At 44.9% G+C, this 25,590-nt stretch overlaps 1 protein-coding gene across 2 annotated transcripts in view; it reads left to right on the top strand.

Annotated features, from left to right (window-relative positions):
• Window positions 1-25,590, top strand: part of ADGRD1 (adhesion G protein-coupled receptor D1) — a 286,097-nt gene that overhangs the window by 18,448 nt on the left and 242,059 nt on the right. Inside the window, exons 3-9 of one of the 2 annotated variants that reach the window (XM_053368983.1) lie at window positions 700-783; window positions 5,631-5,726; window positions 7,463-7,585; window positions 11,968-12,144; window positions 13,304-13,558; window positions 16,350-16,414; window positions 21,194-21,349. In XM_053368983.1, coding sequence (XP_053224958.1) covers window positions 700-783; window positions 5,631-5,726; window positions 7,463-7,585; window positions 11,968-12,144; window positions 13,304-13,558; window positions 16,350-16,414; window positions 21,194-21,349 — 956 coding nt within the window. The remainder of the gene's footprint in view (window positions 1-699; window positions 784-5,630; window positions 5,727-7,462; window positions 7,586-11,967; window positions 12,145-13,303; window positions 13,559-16,349; window positions 16,415-21,193; window positions 21,350-25,590) is intronic. The other variant, XM_053368984.1, reaches the window with a different exon arrangement.

Genomic DNA, 25,590 nt, shown 5'->3' with positions numbered 1-25,590 from the left:
TATATGCGTTATTGATGTTGCTTTTTTTTAAAAAAATGTTCTCATCTCTATAATTAGCTTTTAATTGGTTTTTATCTATTCAAACGCTCTGCATATGTTTTTTAGTACACTGTAAATCACTCTGAGGTGCCTCATGGGAAGTGAATCACAAATTAAATAAATGAAGTGAAATGGAAAAATAATAATAAGGGAACCAATATGTGTTTGCTTCATTTGCTGGAGAGGAGTTGATCCTATTCCCATTATGTTCAAGAGATGGGTTGTAGCTCAGTGGCAGAACATTTGCTTTGAATGCAGAAGGTCCCAGGTTCAAATCTTGGTGTCTCCAGATAGGGCTTGTTTATTTATTTCCCACCTTTCTTCCAAGGAGCTCAAGGTGGCACAGGTGGCTCTCCTTCTCCCCACTTTGCCCCACAACAACCCTGTGGGGTAGGTTAGGCTGAGAGACAGGGGTTGGCCAATGGTCACTCAGTGAGCTTCAAGGCTGGAGTGGCGGATTTGAACCCTGGTTTCCCAGGTTTCAGTCTGACATTCTAACCACTCTACCACACTGCCTTAAATCCTGGGAAGCTGCTGATGGTCAGTGTAGACAATACTTGAACTAGATGAACTCAATGGTCAGACTTTGTATAAGACGCTCCCTGCGTCCCTGTGGAAGACATCTTCAAAGCAGTCCTTGACATTGTGTTTTCTTGACAGGTTTTGATGTCCTGGCCCAAGCATCGCATTATTGGCCTCTGGGGGCTGTGGAAGGAATCCATGAGTTGCGAGACGCAAATGGAGGTAGATCGAAGAACGGTGATTCCCCAATCCCTTTAGAGTGATTTAAATCTTTCCGAAATTCAGAGTGTAAGAAAGCAAGGTTGAGAAACACTGGCTTTGTGGGGTACCCACTTGTGTTTGTCGATTGGCCCAGCAAATGTTTTGGACCCAAATGACCTTTTCTGTTGGCATTTCAAACCACAGACTCCATTGATCTTTGGTGGGGGAAGAGGTGGGCTGGTGACCCACACAGAACTATGCTTTCAAAGACAATATTGGTGGGTGGGCAACCTCATGAGCCAAACTGAAACATTGATGATGGGTTCGGAGGGGCAATGATAACCAGCTGTGTTGTGTGTGCTTAAAAATTACTCCTGTGCTTGGTACAATACCAAGTGGTGCCTCCGTCACATGGAAACCACATGGGATAAAGCTATGCATTATTAACACAGTTTGGGGGTACTGGGTGTGTGTGTCTCTGTGGGGTAATGCATGTTTGCCCCATGTCTGAAAGTAGTCTTCCTCCATCCCCCAATCCCAAGAAGGCTTTTGTTCATGCTGTCCTTTAGATCCTGCACTGAAACTCATTTGTGTTTGTGGACTGTGGTTGGATTTGTGTGTGTATTATGTAAATATAGGCACAAAGCATGCCTTTTGCCTTCTGACGATGCTCCCTGTGGTTCGTGTTTGGATTAGAAACGTAAGCACCCCAGGCTGGTTCACAAATGCATGGGAATCACACTTGACTTGGTACCCCATCATGAGATTTATCCAGCGTTTAGGCTGGTCCACAGAAGCAGAAATAGCAATGAGGGAGGCTTGGAGAGAACCACTTTTGACTTCAGGGTGCACATGTGGGTTGAATGCTCATAAAAAGATACATGTCAGGGAGAAGTGTGTCCTGGTCTAAACCTTCTCTCAGGACATGCTAGTTTTCTGTGTGGAGTTGGTCACCCAACACATACAATGTGTAGTGTCCAATCGTCTCTCACCACCACCACTACATGAAGTGGTACAGTTCAGAAGTCCTTTGACCACTTCATCTCCCATTAAGACTGAACCTTAAAGGTGGCAGGCGAATATATGAATAGGTACCCCCACCCTCTCCAATGAAATGTGTTCATTCTGTGACAACTTCCCATGATCTAAAACTTTTCTTTATGGCAACTGATACTCTGTGATGGCTCATTCAGACATGGAACAAGTTACTCCTTGATCCAATGAACAATGAGCATGCAGCATTTGAAATTTGCTTGGTGCCAGGAGCATTTTGCACTTTGTGACCAAGTGAAGATGCCCAGGTGTCAGGGTGGCACCTGACATCTCTACCATCTGGAGGTACATGCCTGGGGATCTTGACTGTTTCCACACACTAGCAACACATTCTTTGGAATCCTATCTGTGATATTTTACCTGCACAATCGTAACGAATTTCAGGAACCAAAAAGTCATATTGAAAAATACAACTTTCAAGCTCTCTGTCTCTGGCAGCTAAGCATTCCATTTTGGCAACTGTAACCCTGGTTTAAGGAGCCATTTGACACCTAGCTTACATATCTGGGTTTCTAACACTGCGAAGCATGCATATGTGAACCAGGACTAAGGTTGCAAAACCTACACACGCCTCACACAGGAGCAAGTGCCATTGAACTCAGTAGGCCTTACTTTTGAGTAGACAGCAATAAGCTGGGGCTGTATGTATTGTTTTGGTTGTGTAACGTCATAACAGCAGGGAGCCTGCTTGGACATGGATGGGGAACCTGTGGCTGGCTGGATGTTGCTGGGCTACAGCTCTCGCCATTCCTGACCATTGACCTTACTGTTTGGGGCTGATGGGAACTGTAGTCCAATAGCATCTGGAGGTTACCTGGTTCTCCAGCCCTGTCCTAGAAGGTCTCCTTTCATGGATGCCACAGCAGCAAAATCACTGCTTTGATATCACTCTCTGATTACATGCATCTCTTCCGTCGGTAGCCAAAGAGTCTTTCATGTTTTATTTACTTGTACCCACCCAACTCAGCCTTCGCATCCTCCATGAATTCCACGCAGTTGTGTTTTTTCACTCCATGTTTCCCGCTCATCAATCCTCAGAGCGTCATAAGCTTGCATTTCATGTTAATCCATTTCATTTGTTGAAATCTTTGTGTGGTTGTAAATCCAGTTCTGTATCTCTCAATTGCTTGTTTCTGCAGATACCAGCGTCACCAGACTGGCTTTTTTTAGATACATGCATAGATAGATAGATTAGATGGATAGAAGTGATACATATATATATACACACATTTTGGAGGTGACTTTGATGCAAGGTATCTCTGTGTTCTGGGGGGAAATAGTGGAGCAGCAAGTAATTTTTTCCCTGTAACACTTAAATGGCTATTTGCTATGAAATCAGTGGAGTCTGGGTCCATTGGTGCCAGTGGGGCACTGCCCCACCAACCTCACTGTGCCCTTGTCCTCCTGTCTCCCTACTTACAACCAGAGCACAGGGTACCACTGGTGGCTCTTAGCCTCCTCTGCCTTGCTCTTGGTGTTGCCTTTGTGGAACTCAACAGAGGATGGGAGGAAAGCAGACTCAACTGGCTCTGGCTGTCATTGAATCTGACTCTACATGCGTGGTCCTCCAGTCTCACCAGTCTTGATGAGACTTGGCCTCCACTGATCTACATGGGAGTTCCCGAGTCAAGCGCCAATACCATTCTCTCTCTTGGCTGCGAGTGCCATTGCTTATTTAGCCCAAATGGCATCACCCATCCACACAAATGAGGTGTTGGTTGCCTTTTGGGGGGAACACCAAAGTTTTTAGAACTTTGTTCAGTGTTGTCTGCACTGATTGGCAGACAATTGGGGTTTCAGGCAATTCTAGAGGCCCATCTAGAGATCATAGAATCCTAGAATTGTAGAGTTGGAAGGGACCCCAATTCTCCTCTAGTTCAACCCCCTGCAATGCAGGAATCTCAACGTGTGGTCCCCCATCCAATTTGAAACCATACTGGATCCTGCTTAGGTTTGAAAACATGCCAGCCGTTTTATTGCTGCACCACTATGTGGTAGGGGTTGGACCTGGAAGATGCTTTGTCATTTAGGTCAGATCCCAACCATACATATAAATCATGCTTATACCACTTTAACAGGGGAATCCATGGGGAAACTGCGGCTTGTTGAGGGTGCTTGGATTTTATTTGTTTATTTAATTTATACCCCGCTCTTCCTCCTAAAGGAGTCCCGGGTGACAAATATACAAGTGGTATGACATCTTAAAAAAAAATTCCAATACAGATGCAGGCTGTGAAAGAATTCTGCTTGTAGGAATGGTAAGTTTGTGAGTTCAGCACCCTTAGCAAACTACTGGTCCTAGGAATCTTTGGGGGAAAGCCATGACTGTTAAAGTGGTATAAGAGTACAGTGGTACCTCGGGTTACATACACTTCAGGTTACAGACTCCGCTAACCCAGAAATAGTACCTCGGGTTAAGAACTTTGCTTCAGGATGAGAACAGAAATTGTGCTCCGGCGGCGCGGCGGCAGCAGGAGGCCCCGTTAGCTAAAGTGTTGCTTCAGGTTAAGAACAGTTTCAGGTTAAGAATGGACCTCCAGAACGAATTAAGTTCTTAACCCAAGGTACCACTGTACTTTAAATGTACGGTGTGGAAACAACCTGAGATACTGCCCCCTCCCCCCCAAAAAGGTGAGATTGCATGATAAGAGTGATGATAATTTTGAAATTCCACATTGAGCCAGGGCGTCAGCTTAGCGTGGCATACCTGGAGAGGCCAGGTGGGTGGAGCTGGAAGCAATGTCTCTTTTTAAAAAAAGGATATGGTGGGTGGGTGAGGAACTGGCCATCAGGCTTTTTCATTTCTTAATCAGATTTCCTCCCCCCCACCATTCCAAAAAACAAGCACTCTCTCTTTAATTGGAGGCTACCCTATGACAAAACATGTTCTGTGTCCCTCTCCCCACTCCCTCACCCCTGGAAAAAAGAAAGTCTTAGGTAGGGCAAACCCACGCTCTAGGTGGAGTAGGATGTGCTCAGCAGCAGATGGATTGGGCTGGAAGTGCTTATCTGACTTCTTCGCAGGTGAGTTGCCATTCCTTACTGGAAGGGCTGTTGGAGTAATGGAGACGACAGGAGGTTGGATGCAGATGAGCTGTACAGAAGCATGCTGGCAAGCATGCTCCAAGCAAGCTGCCGACTAGCTCTGCTGAGGCTCATTTTATTAGCAGAAGTCAACAATTGGAAACAGTAGTGAAACCACCCTGAACTTAACGTATTTCCATCTAAGCACATTTCCAGCATTAGCAAATACACGTGTCAGCAGGTGTTTCCCTGAAATGTTTCCCCCGATACTTGATTACGTCTGTGTCCCCGGTCATGCTCCAGCCAAGCGATATGTCTAACAAACAAATTGTGAGAAAACAAAATGTCAGGGGGAAAGCCCTGTTTTCTAGCCAAGAAGGTCAGGGAAAGCAGACGTAACACTCCTTGACATACTGTTGCATGTCTGGTGTGAGGTTTGCCTTCGCAAAGCGGAGCATTACCTCCACAAAAGGCGAGGCAGCAGGGCAGGTGGTGCAGGGCAAATGCATCAATGGAACCAATCCAGTGTGTCTGCCAGTACATTAGCACCACGACACCCTCCGTGCCACCTCCCCTTCTCTCTCTTGGTAAGCAGTTCTGCCCCACCAAGCCATCTGCTGCTGAATGTGCTAGCTGCCCCAATCTGGGTACAATCCCCTGGGAGGAGCTTTCACTACTTTACTGTTCATTCCCCACATTGAGAGATACAGACTGGCTGATTCATATTCATCTTGCATTTATTCATTGTGTTGCTTTTCTCTTTTTTTTTTGTCTTTTGTCGTTCCACCCAGCTTTAAGATTCCACAACTTCACTGTGCTTCCTTCCCATAATTCTACTTTTGTATATACCAATGATTCTGCCTACTCTAACTTCTCTGCAACTGTAGGTGAGGATTCAGTATGATTCTTCTGCATTTGTCACTCTCGGGCCATTCTGAATAATGCTGTAAGCTAGACGTGGTTTTAAAGCAGGCACCATTTTTCTTTAAAAATTATTTTAAATCTGTATTGTTTTAAATGGAAATTCTCCCTCTCAAAACAGAATATAAAGGAGTTTCTTTGTGGGTATGCAGGTTCAGTAAATGATACTCCAGTAGGTCCAGGGGAGACAAAACAGGATGATGATTAGGTCTAACTTTGGTTTGTGACCTTAACTCTGGTTACAGTATCAAAAAATACTGTGAAACCATGGTTTGCTAAGCTTCATTCTGCTGCCCCAGAAACCATTTACTGCAGGCATAGGCAAACTCGGCCCTCCAGTTGTTTTGGGACTACAATTCCCATCATCCCCCACCACTGGTCCTGTTAGCTAGGGATCGTGGGAGTTGTAGGCCAAAAACATCTGGAGGGCTGAGTTTGCCTATGCCTGATCTACTGTATGCCTCAGCTTGTAGTAAATGATACTTCAGTACGTCCAGGGGAGATAAAACAGGAGGGTGATTAGGTCTAACCAAGGGTTGTGGCCTTAACTCCGGTTACAATATCAAAAATACTGTGAAACCATGGTTTGCTAAGCTGCATTCTGCTGCCTCAGAAACCATCTACTGTATACCTCAACTTGGATCTACTGTATACCATCTACTTGTCACCTCAAAAAGAAGAGAAAGCAGAGAGACATGGAAATTGCATTAACCATGGTTAGCTTGGTGCACATGTAGCACTTAACCATGGTAAATTAAAACCTTCTTCAAGCCATGGTTTTACATTGTGCTTTACAGATGATCCGTAACTATGGCTCATGAATTGCAATGTAATGTTTAAGGGCCCTTATTGGCTCCGCCAGTTGCAGGGGCCAGAAGCTGAGAGACAGCAGAGCCCACAGCCATCCCTTGTGAGTTCCCCAGAAATGAGCTTGGGGGTGCCTGAGTACAATGGTTAGAAGCACTGGATTGGCTCAATGGGAGAGCTCTCCTTCACCAATACCCTTCCATCTAGGTAAGCTCCTGGTGTGGGGAAGGTAGAGCCATAGGTCCACCCCACCCAGCAGGCTGCTATTAGAACTCAGGAGACGGGAGCTTCCACCATCTCAGAACAAAGCGAGAGACTGACTACTCACTTTCTTAAGACCCCATCTGCACCATGCCTTTAAAACAGTACCACACCACTTGAAACAGTCATGGCTTCCTTCCAAAGAATCCTGGAAACTGCCTTTTGTTTTGAGAGTTGTTCGGAGACCCTCTTATTCCCCGTACTGGTTCTACAGTTCCCAGAGTGGTTTAATAACCAGAGGCTCCTTGCAGGGAACCCTGGTTATTTTAACTCTGGGAGGGGAACAGAGGGTCTCTTTCAGAGCCCTTAACAAACTATGTTTCCCGTGATTCTCTGGGGAATGACATGAGTGTTTAAAGTGATAGGCCCCTATGTGCACTATACATTTAAAGCAGTGCACTAAGTCTTCTGCAATGTATGGAGTACTCAGGGGAGGGTCTGAATAGATGCAAAGGAGTGAGATGGATTGCAGTGGTCATTGGGTCTGAGGCCCCATAGAGATGGGACTGAGGGGGAGAGGAATAGGATGAAAGCTATTTAAAATTGCCTGAGTTGTATCCCTAGGCTGTTTGAACCGACAAGGCTATTGAAAATAAATCAATGTATCATTTAAACAATTTCCCTCCTTTGGTAGATATTGTAGAAGGAATAGTGAACAAAGGCATCTGCGTCCCAGATGTTAAAGGAATGACCTTCCTCCTTTTTGGAAGCCATCAGAACTCTTGCATTGTTAACCCGGAATTCTGTGAACCTGAAGGTTAGTACAAAGCCACAGTCGTCATTGTCTCCTTTATATTCCTTTATTGCATCACACTTTCCCCAGAGAAAGGGAGGAGGATCCTGAGAAAGCTGCTGAAAGAAGACACGCATCAGCAACTCTTTTGAGGTTTAATGATGTGCATTTTCTGCAACCTCCCATTTTAATTAAAAAAAAAGAAAAAGAAAAAAAGAAAATCCAGATTATTTGCCTAGAAAATGCAAATACATTTATCAGAATTACTGGTGCAGTTTTCTTGCTGTAATTTAAGTATGGGCTTCTAAAAATAAAAAAAGAAAGAAAGAAGATTGCTGCTGCCAGAAATTCCCCAAGCAAATCCCACAAAGAGTTTGTCTTGAAAGACTGTTTTTTAGAGACATCTTCCCTGTATTTTAATATCCTTCTCTTGACTCATATCTCAGAGCGCTATCACAAGCTGAGCATCACCCCCTTAGGACTGCATTAGATCTCTCAAGTTATAAGTTTTGCTGGTTAGGAACAATATTTGGCTTGAATCTCTCTAAGGATCTATGGTAAGTTTATTCTGGTCAGCAATCAGTCCAGGAGAACAATCCTCCCAAAATTCGCTTCAAGAATGTCATTAACACTTTAAAGAAAAAAGAAAGAAAAGAATCAGTTGGTGTCCCATGATTTCTTCTGGAGTCTAGCATACAGGTGTTTGTCTCTGTTTTAACCTCATAGCAACCTCTTGAGGTGGATTAAGCTATGATAGGGGCAGACAACCTTTTCCCCTGCCAAGAACTACATTCCCTTGGAAGTAATTGGTTGGCAGCATGCTGGCAGTGGGCAGAGTCACAGCCTCTCTGTTGGCGTGCTTTGCACTCTCTCTCTCTCTCTCTCTCTCTCTCTCTCTCTCACACACACACACACACACACACACACACTGTCCCTTCTAGTTGTTCTGAAATGACCTAAGTCCTGTTCATGCATTCTGCTCATGTGTAAACCCCACATGCAAGTGGGGGGGGTGAGAGTGCTGAGGTCCACCTCTTTCGCCACCATCCTTGATGCCCACCATCTCATGGAATGTGACTGGGTGATGTGGGGCTCCTCCGCCACTCACGGTGGCTTCCCACATGATCTAGAACCCCAATCATGTAAGGTTCCAGAAGGGGAGGAACCAAAGACCTGTTGGTTCCAACCAGAGCAAAGGCAGCAGCAGACTAATGGATTCAGCCTGTGCAACCCATTTTCCTGAAATGATGCCTTTTCATCTAATCTCAACAGGCCAGAGGGATTTGTTTGCTGTTATCGGCACGTTTTGTTGTGTGTATAAGAAATATTCTCCTACACACACAAGCACACCATTTGGGAAATAAAAACCTCTTGGTCTGCAATGTTCATTCTCTAATGACGAGGATAATATAAGGCACTGGGTAAATGTTTATCACGCCATCACTGGCTTTCCCAGGGCTCACAAGCAAGATCATTAAGGCATTCAAATACTGCATTGTGTGGCGAGTAACAATGGTATGAAAAAGGAGATGGGGAAACTCACACACCCTTATAAATGTCAGGGAGAAACCATGATGGAAGAACATTTCAGAAGTGGGAGGAAGTTCAAGCCTACAACTGAACTGTCAGTCATACCTGCAACTTTGGTATGTTTGTGGCAAACAGGGCAACCCTGAACTGGGCTGGGGTTTTGATGCAACACCCCGAATGTCACTTAAAGGATCCCCTATGCTGTTTACTCCTGACATGCTTCCATTCAATGCCTCCTGCTCCACCAGAGTTGAACAGGTGACCTCACCTGGCTCATCACCATCAAACTAAGGTAGCTGCAACCCATCACAGCTGGCTTGCTTGAATATCATGCAGCCTGACATCGCTGCCAATCCAGTCAGTGGGGGGACAAATAATAAATTGTTGTTGCTGTTGTTGTTGTTGTTGTTGTTGTTCTTCTTCTTCTTCTTCTTCTTCTTCTTCTTCTTCTTCTTCTTCTTCTTCTTCTTCTTCTTCTTCTTCTTCTTCTTCTTGCCAACCTCAGACAGGTGGGCAGCACACAGCCTGAACAACTCTGTCCATTTTAAAAGAAGATGCTTGGGTGTCTATCAAGCATGCTTAGGACTGTAGCCTTTTTCTTTTTTAAATTCCAGTGTGGAATGCAACTGCAATTTGTATGCTCCAGGAATCTAGCAATGTGTGAGGGTGAACTCCTTGTCTGGGGTGCACAAAAGCTCCCCCTTCTCTAGGGATTGGGGGAGGGGATTTTATTCATCTTGCATTTAAAGGCATATCTAGCTAATCTGAGCATTCTGAAACATGTATGCAAACAGTTGTTATTCAAAATGTGCATATTGCGTTTACCTGAATTTTGCAATGCAGTTCTCGAATCAGACAGTGTTTACAAAAATGGAAATTTTAGGGGGAAGTGTGCAGAAAAAGGAATATATTAGTGGGAGAAAACGTACAAAAATGCATTGTATCAGGAGAAATTGAATGTGTACAGTAATAAAAACTGCATACAAAAATGTGTTTATTAGGAGAAAGCCACACTAAAATGATGAAGATTTTTTAGGATGGTTTTGAAAAAGAAAAGAAAATTGCTGAAGAAATGCAGACGAATAAATTAAAACATTGGATAAATAAGAAACTGAAAGAACTGAAATTGACAGATTCACCAATTCCTACAAAATGGACGGATTCACCCATTCCTGCTTGTCCCCCACCTCTCCCACTGACAGTCTGACATTTAGATGGCTTTGGCAAAAGGGAAGAGACGTTTTCACAAAACTCAGCTCTTCAGACTGTTTTCCTATCAATGTAGGGTATAAACAAGGGAGAGCTTAGTCAGTCAGACTTGGAGCTGAAATTCCTGGAGAACGAGGAGGACCTCAACTGTAGCTCAGCTTGGCAACCTTCCATTCTGAGCCTGACGGCATGCTTCCCTCCACCAACAGAAGTACCAAACTCAGCAGGCCTAAAATAATAATCAACAATGCTAGCAAAACCACACATTTCCCCCTTGCGGAACGGAATGGAGTGGAAAGCAGGGAATATCAGCGACTGGGCATTTGCCTGGTGAAGGCAGCCCTGGCCCCTTGGTTCAGGAAAGGGTTGCAGAGGCAACACTTGAGAGATTGCCTTGTCCCTCATGCACCCAGTAGATTGCTGTGGTCTGTGGCAAAGTTTCTCCTGCAAGTTCCAAAGAGCGCAGAAGCCACAGCAACTCAGAGCAGGGCTTTTAACGTGGCTGTCCCTAGCTCAGTCGGTAAAGCCTGAGACCCTTAATTTCAGGGTTGTGGGTTTGAGCCCCACGTTGGGCAAAAGATTCCTGCATTGCAAGGGGTTGGACTAGATTAACCTTATGGTCCCCTTACAGTTATACATTTCTGTGGAATAGAGTCTTTGTCCATTATTCACTCTTTCTGGAAACAAATGAAGGCATTTGTGTTCTGAGAAGCTTCCTCAGCTTTGAGTGGGCCTTTGCCATGAGTATCTATGTTTCGTTCTTTCTAGTTTAGTTTTAAATGTATCTGCTGTTCTGCACGTGCTTTATTTATTTATTTGTTGCTTTTCAAAATGATACATTGCCCTGAGACTATTCTATATAAGGTGATTAATAAATTGATGATGACCCCAGAACTCATCTTGATCCAATCAATGTAGTGTATCCCAAATGCCAATGGGCTATAGATCTCATCATCCCTGACCTCTGGGCGTGCTGACTGGGGCTCATTTTCATGAGGACCTTCTTCTTCTTCTTCTTCTTCTTCTTCTTCTTCTTCTTCTTCTTCTTATTATTATTATTATTATTATTGCAAACTGGTTTGGAAATGTGAAAATCTGAATTTAAGATTGGAAAAATGAGAAACTGGGAGAAACCGAAACTGCTCTCTGCCCCTCCCTCTCCAGCACCTGCTGTCTGCGGTGGCTGCCTCACTTTACCCAATGTCAGCTGCATCCCATTGCTGACAGAGGGGGAAAGTGTGGAGAGACAGGAGGAGGTAATTAGGCAGGATTGCAGGATGAGGGAGGAGCAACCTAGTTGCAGTAGATGTTAGAATTCCTGCTCCATGATTGCAGTCATGGGATTTTTGTCTATCTCACGACGGTATGTGTTTTGACTCCACAGAGTGGGAAGTGACGGAGACAGGATGTATGTGTTACTGTGTTCCGTGAAGTGGGACTATTGTCCTTTGTTATTTATCTCTCTGCTGTCTGATGCTAGAGAGAGAGGGAGCCGCATTGCAGTGCTCCGTGTGTGTTTATATGTAAATAAAGTAGATTAGCCAAAGTGGAAGCACAACTGAGGTGTGCCCTGCTCAAGCTGGGCTGCACCCACCTCTGTTCTGATGAACTTCAGTTCCACGTCTATCTTCTCACAGACAATTCATGTTCTTTTTGCCATTCTTTAGGTGTAACCTTCTCTTTTTTCTGGAAGACTCAGGAACAGCAGACTAAGCCCCCTCCTGCATATGGGGATCAGGTACTTTCCAGTGGATTTAAAGTCTACTTCAGTGAAAGCAAAGGGTCTATAGAGCTCTTTAACCATCAGATTTCAAAGAAGTGGGAAGCCGATTTCATTCCGCCAGGTAAATTTGGATTTTTCAGGTCTGTATGGATTCATTGAAATTTAGTGATGAACCATAGTAAATGTATTTTTACATAAAAAGGTCACATTCAAAGGGTGTTAAAAGGTGAACTCTTCTGCCTTTAACAACTGCCTAGCAGGGAAGAGAGTATTGAAAGTATAGATCCTTTCCTCCCCATTGCATTGTGATGGAAAAAAGCTACATCTCTTGAACTTCACCCTTCCTTTATGCAGCTATTATTGGGGATGTCTGCACTTAAGTTTGCCAGAATTCTGCATTGAGAAAAGCTGGGTTCTGTATCCTGCCAAAATTGCATAAAGGATGCAAAGTTGAATAGTTGTGCTTATCTGCGCAATTCTAGTTCCACTATTCATGATGTAGAGTACTGAAACCTCACCCTCCTGAGCACTAGAAATCTTACTCAGCTTCTGAGAATTCACCAGGCAATGTCATACAGGCTAGAAATTTAGGGTTGCATCCAATGTTAGTTTGACTCAGAACAGACCCATTGGAATTGACTAATGTAAGTCCATTAATTCCTCCTGGTGAATTAGAATTTCAATAGATCTAGGAAAGGCAAAATAGACTGCTTCTTCACATAATGAATTGCATCATTTAATTACTCATTGATACCTTTTGTGTTAGCTTCTAGTGTGGATGGCTTTAAAGGGGGTGGGATAGACAAACACGGTGCTATATTGAGAAAATGTATTCCCCTCCCCCTATTATGTGCATAACAGTTACAATTTGCAGAAGCCCATCATCTCCCAACCTACACAATAGCATTATAGAGCCTGAAGATCCAGCAGATAGAAACCTAACAATGAGAGGGAATCTATTTGAGTAGAGGGAAATGAATTTGAGTAGTCCCATTCATGGAGGGTAAGGCTATCAATGGCTACTAGTCATGAGGGCAATCTTCTATCCTGAAGACCAGATATCTACATGTCTCAGAATACCAGTCACTGGGGAACAACAGGGGGAGAGGGCTCTTGTCCTCACACCTTGGTTATGGGCTTCCCATAGCCATCTGGTTGGGCACTGTGGGAAACAGATTGCTGTAGGGATTTTGGGCTCATCCAACAAGGCTCTTCTTGTGTTCTTAAATGGGTTTATAGAGTCATAGTGTCTACTCTAGCTTTCTGTGCTTTTCATTCAGGTCCCCAATGGACTCATGTTCTATTTACCTGGAAATCTGAAGATGGCTTGAAAGTCTACGTCAATGGAACCTTAAATACCACTGATCCAAAGGGGACAGTTTTCTACAGCTACGATGACTCTAATTCAAACATGTTGACAGGGTCAGAGGGTGACCAGGCTAAGCGTTATGTCAATGGGGCTTTCGATGAATTTATCATATGGGAAAGAGTGCTCACAGCCAATGAGATTGAGCAGTATTTTACTGCTGCTGTAGGTAAGTGGAAATGGTCCGTTTTTTCCTCCTAGAAAAGATTGCATGCAATCCAGAAGAGATGTACCAATGTTCTCTATGACCTTGCAGGGGACGTCCCTTCCCCATTAACTAGGGCTTTGCAAACTCTAGACAAAGTGAGAATGTTGCATGTTGCAAAATGATAATGAGTGCATGTTGAATGAAATCAGCCATCCACAGCATGGTACCCTCCAGTAATTTTTGGACTCAAACTCCCACCAGATATCAATCAAACCAACCAACCAACCAACCAACCAGTTCAGCCAGCATGATTGATGGTCAGGGATGATGGGAGTCATAATACAATAATTTCTGGAAGGCACCAAACTGGGGTGGGCTGCCATAGATTGTTTCATTGATGATAAAGCACCAAACTTTAAGATTGACAAGAGGTAATTGACACCTCCAAAGTGGAAAAGAGAAGGCACCCGTAGTTACTGTACATGGCCTTTTTATTATTTTTATTCATGAGACAGATAACACACATCAGGTCAGGCCAGTAGAAGCTGGTTCATTAGAGTGGACAAGGAACTTTCCCATCAACTCCAGGCTCTCAGCTAGCCCACACCTGCCTGTTTGCTTGCTTACAGCTGACATACTTGTCAACTGCCCTGGAAAAACCCCGGATCATCCTGTTTTCCCCCCTGTGAGTGGACAGTGTCCAAAATGGCTGCCACAATCTCGTGCGATTTTGGGCACAGCACCCAAAAACACAGGTTTTGGGGTTCTGTGCCCAGAAAAAACCCTTATTTTGGGGCCACGATCTGGTGTGGGGCACTTGACTCACATGGGAGTGCAGACCCAGAAGGTGGTCTTCCAGACCATTGTGTTGGAAGGTACGCAACTGGTCCCCAGAGGCGGAACTGCTTGTCAGTTTCCTCCTGCCTAGCTTCAGGATTGCTTGCTTAGGGAGGAGGAGCAGGGGCAACATTTGGACTTGTTGACTCTGCCTGTCATTGTCTCTGGCTCTGCTTGCTGTTTGGGCTTCCTGCATTCCATCCCACCAGCCCCAGTGGGCACCAGCTGCCACTGGGTCAGGGTATTTATCCACCCAGCCCCATATTGTCCACCCTAACTGGCAGTGTCTCTCCAGGGTGTCTCAGGAAAGAAGTTCATTCCCATTATCTGCCGCAGGCTGCTTTTAAATGGAGATGTCGTCAGGTATTGAACCTGGGACCATCTGCATGCAAAGCATGCACTGTGGTTCTGAGCTATGGCCCTATCCCTTAGGAGATTATGTTTAAAAGACTATGCCAAGAAAATACTTCCTAGAACAGTTGGTTTGCCTGCGCAGGTATTTACAGATGGCTTTTAATACTACTCGATTCAACAAACAGAACTGGATTACTTACGTGTATCATTGCTTACATAATTCCCTCAAATACCACTCAATCCTTTTATTATTCCCCCCCCCCTGTTTTCTCCTCTCACAATCCCCACTCCTTTGAATTCCACACCCCAGCTTCACCCACTTTACACAGTGTGTTGTTCAGAAATAAAGAACGTGGGGGGAAAAACCCCAGTGCCTTTTCTTTTTTAAAAATAAGGGTATGCAGAAGAGAATTTGCACCGGTGGAATGGGGGGAGGGGTTGGTGTCAGGAGGAGGAAGTGCTCCCTCCTTAACAGGCTTCCTCAAACTAGACCCTCCAGATGTTTTGAGACTACAATTCCCATCATCCCTGAGCACTGGTCCTGCTAGCTAGGGATCATGGGAGTTGTAGACCAAAAACATCTGGAGGGCCGAGGTTGAGGAAACCTGCTCCTGAGGAACGAAGTGCATTGGTTGTGGAAAGCCAAATTAGGTGAGACCCCCCCAACCACACGATACGTTGTCATGGAAGCTTTTCTTGCAGTGTGAGCAGCAAGGTCTCAGGTTGGGGAAGTGGATCAGGACCACACCAGAGGGGCAAATGCCTGGTGACCCCCCTCCTCACTTCCCATAGGAAGCTGCCTTAGTCAGATGCATGGTCCATCTCACTCAACATTGTTTACACTCACTCACAACTGATCTCCAGGACTCCAGACAAGGGATATTCCCAGCCCTTTCTGGAGCTGCCAAGGATTGAACCTGCAACCTTCTGCACACAAGCCAGATGCCCCAGGGAGACTTGCCTGGTGCTGTTGTTACACACTATTAGGTGCCAAGCAAAAACATTCCTCTACTCCCAGGCCTTTGGCTGATTAAACAATTGATGGCCTTTTAATTTTTTTTGGGGGGGGAGGTATTGTTTTTGTTTGTTTCCATGGTATATATTTTTGTGTTTCTGAATTGTATACCACCCTGTGCTCCTCAGATGAAGGACAGTATAGAAACTTGATATATTATCAGAATAATAACTCTGTACCCCATCCACATTTGAACTGGAGACCTCGCAACTACCATTAAAGCTTTGAAAGCCATTGTCGCAATGGCTCATTGTGTGAAGGGTATCTCGTGTAGTTTGTCCCTGATTTACAAACTGCAGAGTACAGGGAGCCAGTGTTATGTCTCAGCTAAAAGCGGGACCCATTTGAAGAACTGAATGCATAGGGCAGAGGAAGTTCTCTTGCAGATACCTGGGTAGCGAAGAAGCTCTGTTTGCATTGCCCATCTGTTTATTCTGCATGTTAAGGAGGGCACGCAGGCAGGCAGCACTTTCAATCTCTTTGCAGGATTGTGTTAGGTTGTTTTGAGTTTTCTCTCCCCCACCCCCCGTCCAATCTTACATCAGGTACTGCAGCGATTTTAAGGCACAGGAGCAATTTATATCTAATATTTTCTTTCGTTTCTAGGTGACCAGTCTTTGTTTTCTTCGGCATCTCCGTGGGGATGGCAGGGAACTGCAACCCTTCCGATGGTAGGCACATTCCTGGATCTCTTTCCTCTGAGTTGTATATAGGAAAAGGGATTGACTGTTAAACCACTCTGGAATAGTAGCTCTGGGAGGGGAACAGGGGACTCCTGACAACTCTCAGCACCATTACGAAGCTGCAGCTCCCAGGGTGTTTTGGGGGAAACCGTGGCTGTTCAAAGCGGTATGTATAGTGCAGATCAGGGCTGGCTCAAGATACTTTGGCACCTGAGGCCAACCACAAAATGGGGTCCTCCACCCCTGCCAGGAAAGAAGGGCAGCCCCTGCCATTTCCTCCCTAGTTGTGGACACAGACCAGCAGCATCTCCTATTTTTCAAGAGGTTTTTGGGGTGACAGCAGATCTGGTTTGCAAGAAGCGCACTGCAGCTGTCCCTGCTACTGTGGCAGCAGCCTTCTTTTAAATTTTATTTTATTAACATATAAAACACATACATATACATTTACACAATTATATAATACACGTACATAACACACTACTTTATTTGCATAAAATAAAACATACCTACATACCCGTTGCTCGGTCCCTGCTCCTGCCAACCTAGCAGTTCGAAAGCACGTCAAAGTACAAGTAGATAAATAGGTACCACTCCGGCAGGAAGGTAAACGGCGTTTCCGTGCGCTGCTCTGGTTCGCCAAAGCAGCTTTGTCATGCTGACCACATGACCTGAAAGCTGTACGCTGGCTCCCTCTGCCAGTAAAGCGAGATGAGCGCCGCAACCCCAGAGTCGGTCACAACTGGACCTAATGGTCAGGGGTCCCTTTACCTTTACCTTTGTTGTTGTTGTTTAGTCGTTTAGTCGTGTCCGACTCTTCGTGACCCCATGGACCAGAGCACGCCAGGCACCTCTGTCCTCCACTACCTCCCGCAGTTTGGTCAAACTCATGCTGGTAACCTCAAAAACACTACCCAACCATCTCGTCCTCTGTCGCCCCCTTCTCCTTGTGCCCTCCATCTTTTCCAGCATCAGTGTCTTCTCCAGGGAGTCTTCTCTTCTCATGAGGTGGCCAAAGTACTGGAGCCTCAGCTTCACGATCTGTCCTTCCAGTGAGCACTCAGGGCTGATTTCCTTAAGAATGGATGTGTTTGATCTTCTTGCAGTCCATGGGGCTCTCAAGAGTCTTCTCCAGCACCATAATTCAAAAGCATCAATTCTTCGGCGATCAGCCTTCTTTATGGTCCAGCTCTCACTTCCATACATCACTATTGGGAAAACCATAGCTTTAACTATACGGACCTTTGTTGGCAAGGTGATGTCTCTACTTCTCAAGATGCTGTCTAGGCCTGTCATTGCCTTTCTCCCAAGAAGCAGGCGTCTTTTAATTTCGTGGCTGCTGTCACCATCTGCAGTGATCATGGAGCCCAAGAAAGTAAAATCTCTCACTGCCTCCATTTCTTCCCCATCTATTTGCCAGGAGGTGATGGGACCAGTGGCCATGATCTTCGTTTTTTTGATGTTCAGCTTCAGACCATATTTTGCGCTCTCCTCTTTCACCCTTAATAAAAGGTTCTTTAATTCCTCCTCACTTTCTGCCATCACCTTTACCTTTACATTACTCTATATAATACCTTCCTATACTGTACATATCAACATACCTACACACCTACCCCACACGGACCAAGTGACTTGACTTCCAGCCGTTCTTGTTACGCTACTTTATTTTTCCAACTAGCTTAAACGCATTTCATTATTTCTTTAATCTCTTCTTCTATCTTAACTTTACTCTCCTTTCACTCTAATCATTTTCTGGATTCACTTGATATCTGCAGCAGCATTTTGGAGTCCTCATCTGCGGCCCCTGTCACTCCTGCCGCCCGAGGCAACAACCTCATCCTGTCTCATGGGCGGGCTGGCCCAGCTGTAGATGAGGCTGAAGATTGCAAAGTGAGAGGAGGCAGACACCCCATTTCCTTTTTTCAGGTCTCTGCCTGTTGGATAGAATAGCTGAATAGGCAGTGACAGCAAGGTAGGAGGAGCCAGCAGCAGAGAGACCCCTGCAGGACTATGGACCTCAGCAAATACCCAGCGATGCCAACCCGTGATGCTGCCCCTGGTTCATCTATCTATCTATCATCTATCTATCTATATCTATCTATCATCTATCATCTATCATCTATTATCATCTATCTATCTATCTATCTATCTATCTATCTATCTATCTTTTAAACATTCAACATTTAACACATATTTACACAGCAATTTACCATGTTACAATTTATGCACGTACACTACACAGAAAAAAGGAAAAAACCAACAATGAAAAATAGAGAAGGAAAAAAGAAAGAAAAGAAAGAATAAAGATAAGGAAGATAAAATAAACTTCCAATTGTTCTCAAAAAACTGAATCTCATTTGTTATTTTTTACACAGTATCATGTTATTGTACTTTGTTTCCTTAATTTTCTTCAGAGAAAAATTCTTAAGTTTATTATCTATACATTACAAGAATATGGAATAAAATAGTTGGAGGCAAAGTTTTCAGTTTATAACTCCCAGCACAAGTAAGTCTGTTGCTAGAGTGCTTTCCCTTCCATCAGAATTCGGCTTTCACCCCGCAAGTCTCAAAATGAACAAGACGAAAAACTAATGGGATTTTGATGCAGCTGTTATCAAGCATGTTTAGCCTGAATGGGAAGGAAAGCAATTTTCGCTCAGTATATGGGTGAAACGTGTCTGATGTGTGTTTTGTTTTGTTTTCCTTAAAAGCTTTCCCACTTACTGCTTGCTAGTTGTCAGGAATGTTTCACTGCGGTGAGCTGCAATTTAACAGGCTGAAATCCACGGTGAAAGGTTCTTCTCGTTGTGCCGGCATGTGCTCAGACTAAATTCCACCACTGCTCCTCAAAATGTTTTGGAGGGTCTTTCTATGGTGTGGCATGTAATGGATAATTTTTAGGGGGAAAGCCATGGTAGCTAAACAGGGCCTCCATACCATGTGGTGGGTCCCAGGGTTAGCCAACTTAACCTGCATGCGCTACTTGTGAGTACCTGGAGACATTTGGCTGGTCACTCTTGGAAACTGATTGCTAGGCTGGGTAGACCATCATCCTTGACCATTAAGGCTCTATTCAGTTGCAGTCTTGCAGCATCGTAAAGTAGTATTGTTGTATACACAGCATACAGGTAGAATTACATTCAGGGGAGAAGCCATCACCTCTTCTATACCCCTACCAACTGAAGTCAACCAAGACTCTTTATACTAGCTGGCAATGGATCCATTAGGCAACGCCCCATGTCTCATGATGCTTAGTCATCACATGCTGCTGAGTCAGCATTCCCAATTAGCACAGCATTCCCAATTAGCACTCCTTGATACCCACAACACTCCGACAGGCCACGTTGACTGAAGAAGAAGAAGAGTTTGGATTTGATATCCCGCCTTTCACCCCCCTTCAGGAGTCTCAAAGCGGCTAACATTCTCCTTTCCCTTCTTCCCCCACAACAAACACTCTGTGAGATGAGTGGGGCTGAGAGACTTCAAAGAAGTTTGACTGGCCCAAGGTCACCCAGCAGCTGCATGTGGAGGAGCGGAGACGCGAACCCAGTTCCCCAGATTACGAGACTACCGCTCCTAACCACTACACCACACTGGCTCTCCAGACTGGGCCTGATGGGAGCTGGAGGGCACTTCACACAAACCACACATTCTCCATCTTCCTTCTTGGCAAGCAAGGAGAGGAGCAATTTTACCTCTGTACAGTCATACCTCATGTTATGTCCGCTTCATGTTACGTTCTTTCAGGATACGTCCCACAGTGACCTGGAAGTACCAGAAAGGGTTACTTCTGGGTTTCGCCGCTCGCACATGCGCAGACGTGCAAAATGATGCCACGTGCATGCACAGAAGTGGTGAATCGCAACCCGCACGTGCACAGATTTGTCGCTGCAGGTTGCACTCTTTTCATGTTGTGAATGGGCCTCCGGAATGGATCCCGTTCGCAACCAGAGGTACCACTGTATAGTAAAATAGTTTCTGCACACACCCTACTCTGTCTTCCGTCCAGGCGGCAAGAATTTAATGGCACATTTCAGGCAGGCCCAAAACACTCAAGGGGGAGTGGCTTGTGGGGATGGGGTGTGGCTTGGGAAGAGTCTCAAGGGCCATATAGAGAGTCTTGGGAGGGCCAGACATAGCTCTTGAGACTGAGACTTCCCAACCCTCTTGTACAGTTGGGTTGTGAAGAGCTCCCACAGTAATGATTAAGAGCTTCCACAGGATCAGAATGACAAGAATGGAGAAAGTTTTGGACATTGGGGGCTGGGACAGAGGGAAAAGGTCGTGACGAGGGAAGATCAGGGAGAAAGTTGCAGCAGCAAAATGACCCATGAAAACATATTTCCATCATTATTTTGTGTGTTTAACTCGGAAGCTTCCTTGAGAGCCCATTCAGGGGCCAAAAAGTGAAATGGAAAGTTTCTGAAATAAAACAAAATACCATATTTTTCTGTCTATAAAACACACCAATTTTTTTGCGAATCAGATTTAAGAATTGGGGGGAGATGGCCTAGAGTATAAGATGCCCCCTAATTTTTGACATAATTTTTTAAGGAAAAAACCCTAGTCTTATACATGGAAAAATATGGTATTCTCTAAATTTATCTCTCTAAGATTCCGATGTTAGAGTAGACACCCACCACTTCTGACCATTTTGGGTTGTAGTATTCAGAAAGTCTTATGTTGAACAAAAACAACCATTCATTTCCGTGACCTAGGGAGATGAGGAGCAGAAAGTTCTAATATATGCTTTTTGTGTCACCCTTTTAGCTGTCCAGAAATGCATACCAGCCCATAATAATTAACCTTACAGAGGAGAGAGGAAACTTTCACAGGCCATATACCATGTTGGACTATTTAGGAAACATTTCCCGTGCCTTACCCGATGAGTCACTCACGGCAAATACGGCCTTCAACCTTACTGAGGTAAACTTTCTTCACTTCTTCAACTTAATGAGATACTTTACCAATTGACTGAGGTGAATCTCCTTCACCTGTTAGTGAATTTATTGAGTAAATTTCTTTCAACTCTCCATCTCTTTATTAAACAAATAAGGCCATTTGTAGAGTTGGCCATAGGGACTGAGGCAGTGCCTGTACACTGAAAACAATGTTGTGAGGATAAAATGACAAGGTGGCAAGTACCTCAAACTTGTTTGACCAATGTACCCTTTATTTGCAAGTATTTCCCTGTAATATAATTAGTTTGTGCTTCGTTTTTACGGATATATGCATTTTTGTGCACATGGTTTGGGTGGAGAACAAACTTTGGAGAAGAGCACATAAAGAGAGCTAAATTTCGTTTAGAAGTAGTACACCTAAAGATAACCAAGTTCTGTTTGCTTATTGGTTTGAGAAGTGCGAACCAGGTAGTATCTCGCTAAAAGGCAAACAAAATTGAGTTTCTCTCCCTTGCCCATCTTTACTCACAGGCCATTTAGCACTTCCTACGGCTCAGAGAGAATTTGTGCTGACTTCCCTGGATTTTTCTGCCCCAGACCCATTATGTAGCTGAGCTAAAGGGCTTCTGCGCTCCCTCTTTGCTTTGTGCACCATGGGCAGCAATGCCTGGAGGATTTTGAGCTTGACAGAGTCGAGAAGTTGCTCTCTGCTAACAAAACTCTGGCACTGATTTCAGCAGCGGGCGGATTATTCCCCTTTTAGCGCTGCTGGCTGGAGCTCTGGCTGTGACGGTAATCAGCTGTGATTTTGACAGCGATTGTCCTGCTAAACCCATGCGTAGCAGAGACACAGATTGTTTGCTCAGACAAAAAGGAAAATAAAATGACTATTAGTCCCCCAATTTCCATTTGAATTTTATTCTCATATAGCCAGAGTGGATGTAATATTATTCATGTGATTGAGCTTTGAATCCTGAATTGCAGGGGGTTGGAATAGATGACCCTTGGGGTCTTTCTAACCCGAGACTTCTGTGTTCTGTGTCTTTAGCCACTGTGTGGGATGGGGAGGAAAAGCCAGATTGTGACATAGGAGGAGGGGTGCTTTTATACAGTCATACCTCAAGTTGAATACGCTTCAGGTTGAAAGCTTTCGAGTTGTGCTCTGCGGTGACCCAGAAATAATGGAACGCATTACTTCCGGGTTTCGCCGCTCATGCATGCGCTCAAAATGATGTCACGTGTATGCGCAGAAGCAGCGAATCGTGACCCGCATACGCGCAGATGCGCAGTCGCAGGTTGCATTCGCTTCAGGATGAGAACGGGACTCCGGAATGGATCCCGTTCGCTTCCTGAGGTACCACTGTACTTTTATTTATTACTTGCTCATTTCACAACATTGATTGTAAAAAAATAGACTCTTAAGTGGTTTACAAAACCAAAGAAGATGAAAACATTCATGCTATCAAGACAAAAGAGAAACATGTATTAAAAAGCATTCAAAACTAATTAAAATCAACAGCCAGCTTAAAACACATGTCAACTTCTAAATGTCAGGAATGCCAGGATATTTTTAACAAAAAATTATATGTTGTTTGGCAGTTAAAACCTCAAAGTGGTTTACAAGAAAATAAAAGAGAACATTAAAATTATCGATAAAAGACAGGTTTGCCTAAATACAAATATTTTAAGCAGTGAAAAAGTACAGATACAGGTGTCTGCCTGACATCAACAGGCAGGGAATTCCAAAGTGTAGAGTGCTTGTGCACTAAAATATTGATTTCCTAACAGTGTCGGTTCTGCAGGTCAACCTCACCGGAGTCCCATAGGAACTGGGGTAGAGTGCCTGAAATTCTCAGTGGGAAGGATAATCTACTGCCGAGGTGGGGGATCTGTTTGTGCCTTTGGGCTACATTCCCTCCTGGGTGGGCAGGGCCACAGGCAAAAGTAGGTAGAGCAATGAATGTAATTTTTACCTCTGTACCGTAGGGTGGTTTCTGAACAGACAGAGAAGCCTGGTGGGCTACATTTGACACCCAGGCCTGAAGCTCCTCACCCCAATCTGGTTTATCTGTATCTCTGCTTGGGAGCATGTTCCACTGAACTGAATGGGATTTAATGTGCAGTCTTTTGCATGTCTGCTTGGAAGCAAGTCCTACTGTGTCCCATGGGGTTTACTCTGAAGTAGGTGTGCATGTGAATGCAGTTCCACTGTATTTACTGGGCCTTGCTCCCAGGTAAATTTACAAAGGATTGCAGGTTATATCCTTTAATCACAGAGATATGATGTACACTTTTGCATAAATGGTATCTTACACCATAAAAACCCTAAAAGGAATTAAAAACTACAGTATTTTTCCATGTATGAGATGGCCCCTATTTTTTGGACTACAACAATTTTTTTTTGGGGGGGGATTCCTCAGAGTTCTTGAGCTTTTCTTGGGGGGGGGGGTCACCGCTGCCAATTGCTCTACAGCCTGCCTGCCACTGCAAATCACATGCATCGCTGCAGCCACCAATCGTCTGTACGCTCGCTGCCTAAAGACCACCTGCACACTCAATGCAACCATAGCTGATTGCATGCATGCCTTGATGCTGCCTTAAATAGCCCGCCCAATTGCCACAGCCACGGCCAATCGGCAGCAGGCCTTGCCACAGCAACCAATCACACATCCAATCGCTGCTGACAATCTCCTGCTGGCTGCTGCCACCAATCGCCCGTCCCCCCGCTGCTATCTGTGTATAAGACGAACCACAATTTTTGCCTATTATTTCTAAGGAAAAAATATCGTCTTATACACGGAAAAATACAGTAATCACATAAAGTGCTTACATGCATATATGGTGGAACTGTCCTTTGGTTACTGTATTTATTTGGTGAGGTGGAGCATTAAATACTTTTGCAGAAAACAAAATCTATATTTGTTATCTCCTTGTAATACTGCTTAAAAAAACAACAGCAGTTCTGGTACAAGATCACATAAAATCTTTATTGAAAACTTGCTGCTGGCTGCAGACATTGTTAATGCAAAACACTGACAACAACAGACCCATTCTTAATCCTACACATATGTGCTGAGAAGTAATACCTATTGGGTTCTATGGAGCGCACTCCCAGGAATTACGCATACATTTGGGACGCGAGTGGCGCTGTGGTTTAAACCACAGAGCCTAGGGCTTGCCAATCAGAAGGTCGGTGGTTCGAATCCCCGCGACGGGGTGAGCTCCCGTTGCTCGGTCCCTGCTCCTGCCAACCTAGCAGTTCGAAAGCACGTCAAAGTGCAAGTAGATAAATAGGTACCGCTCCAGCGGGAAGGTAAACGGCGTTTCTGTGCACTGCTCTGGTTTGCCAGAAGCAGCTTAGTCATGCTGGCCACATGACCTGGAAGCTGTACGCCGGCTCCTTCGGCCAGTAAAGCGAGATGAGTACTGCAACCCCAGTATTGGTCACGACTGGACCTAATGGTCAGGGGTCCCTTTACCCTTTACCTTTACCTTTGCAGCCCTTAGAGTAGGTTAGGGACAGAGGAAACTGCCTTAGATTGAGACAGATCAATTGATCCATCTAGCTCAGTACTGCCTACACTGACTGACAGCGGCTCTCCAGGATCTGAGACAGGGAACAGCCCTAACTGGAGATGCGAGGGCTTGATCCTGGGACCTTTGGCGTGCAAAGCATTTGTAACAAAAACGGGAATTCCAAAAAGGAATTGGAAGTGGGAAAAGAAGAGGCAGTGCCTCCCTTACCTTTCCCACTCCGACCTGGCCACAGTGATCCATGCGACGGGCACCTCCAGGCTTGACTACTGTAATTCGCTCTACGCGGGGCTGCCCTTGAAGCTGTCCCAGAAACTTCAGCGGGTGCAGAATGCAGCAGCGAGGCTCCTCACGGGGTCCCCGCCATGGGAGCATATTCACCCAGTGCTTTACCAGTTGCACTGGCTCCCGGTGGAGTATCAGGTCAGGTTTAAGGTGCTGGTTTTGACCTTTAAAGCCCTTTGTGGCTTAAGGCCCTTGTACTTACGGGACCGCCTCTCCTGGTATGCCCTGCAGAGGACCTTAAGGTCCAGGAATAATCATAGTTTAGAGGTCCCGGGCCCTAAGGAAGTCAGACTATCCTCCACCAGGGCTAGGGCCTTCTCAGTGATGGCTCCGACCTGGTGGAATGCTCTGTCCCATGAGACCACGGCCCTGCAGGATTTAACTTCCTTCCACAGGGCTTGTAAGACAGAACTATTCCACTTGGCTTTCAATTTGAACCTGGCTTGA

Source organism: Podarcis raffonei, chromosome 16 (assembly GCF_027172205.1).
Source record: "Podarcis raffonei isolate rPodRaf1 chromosome 16, rPodRaf1.pri, whole genome shotgun sequence".
Lineage (NCBI taxonomy): Eukaryota > Metazoa > Chordata > Lepidosauria > Squamata > Lacertidae > Podarcis > Podarcis raffonei.
This window is presented reverse-complemented; position numbering and strand designations above follow the sequence as displayed.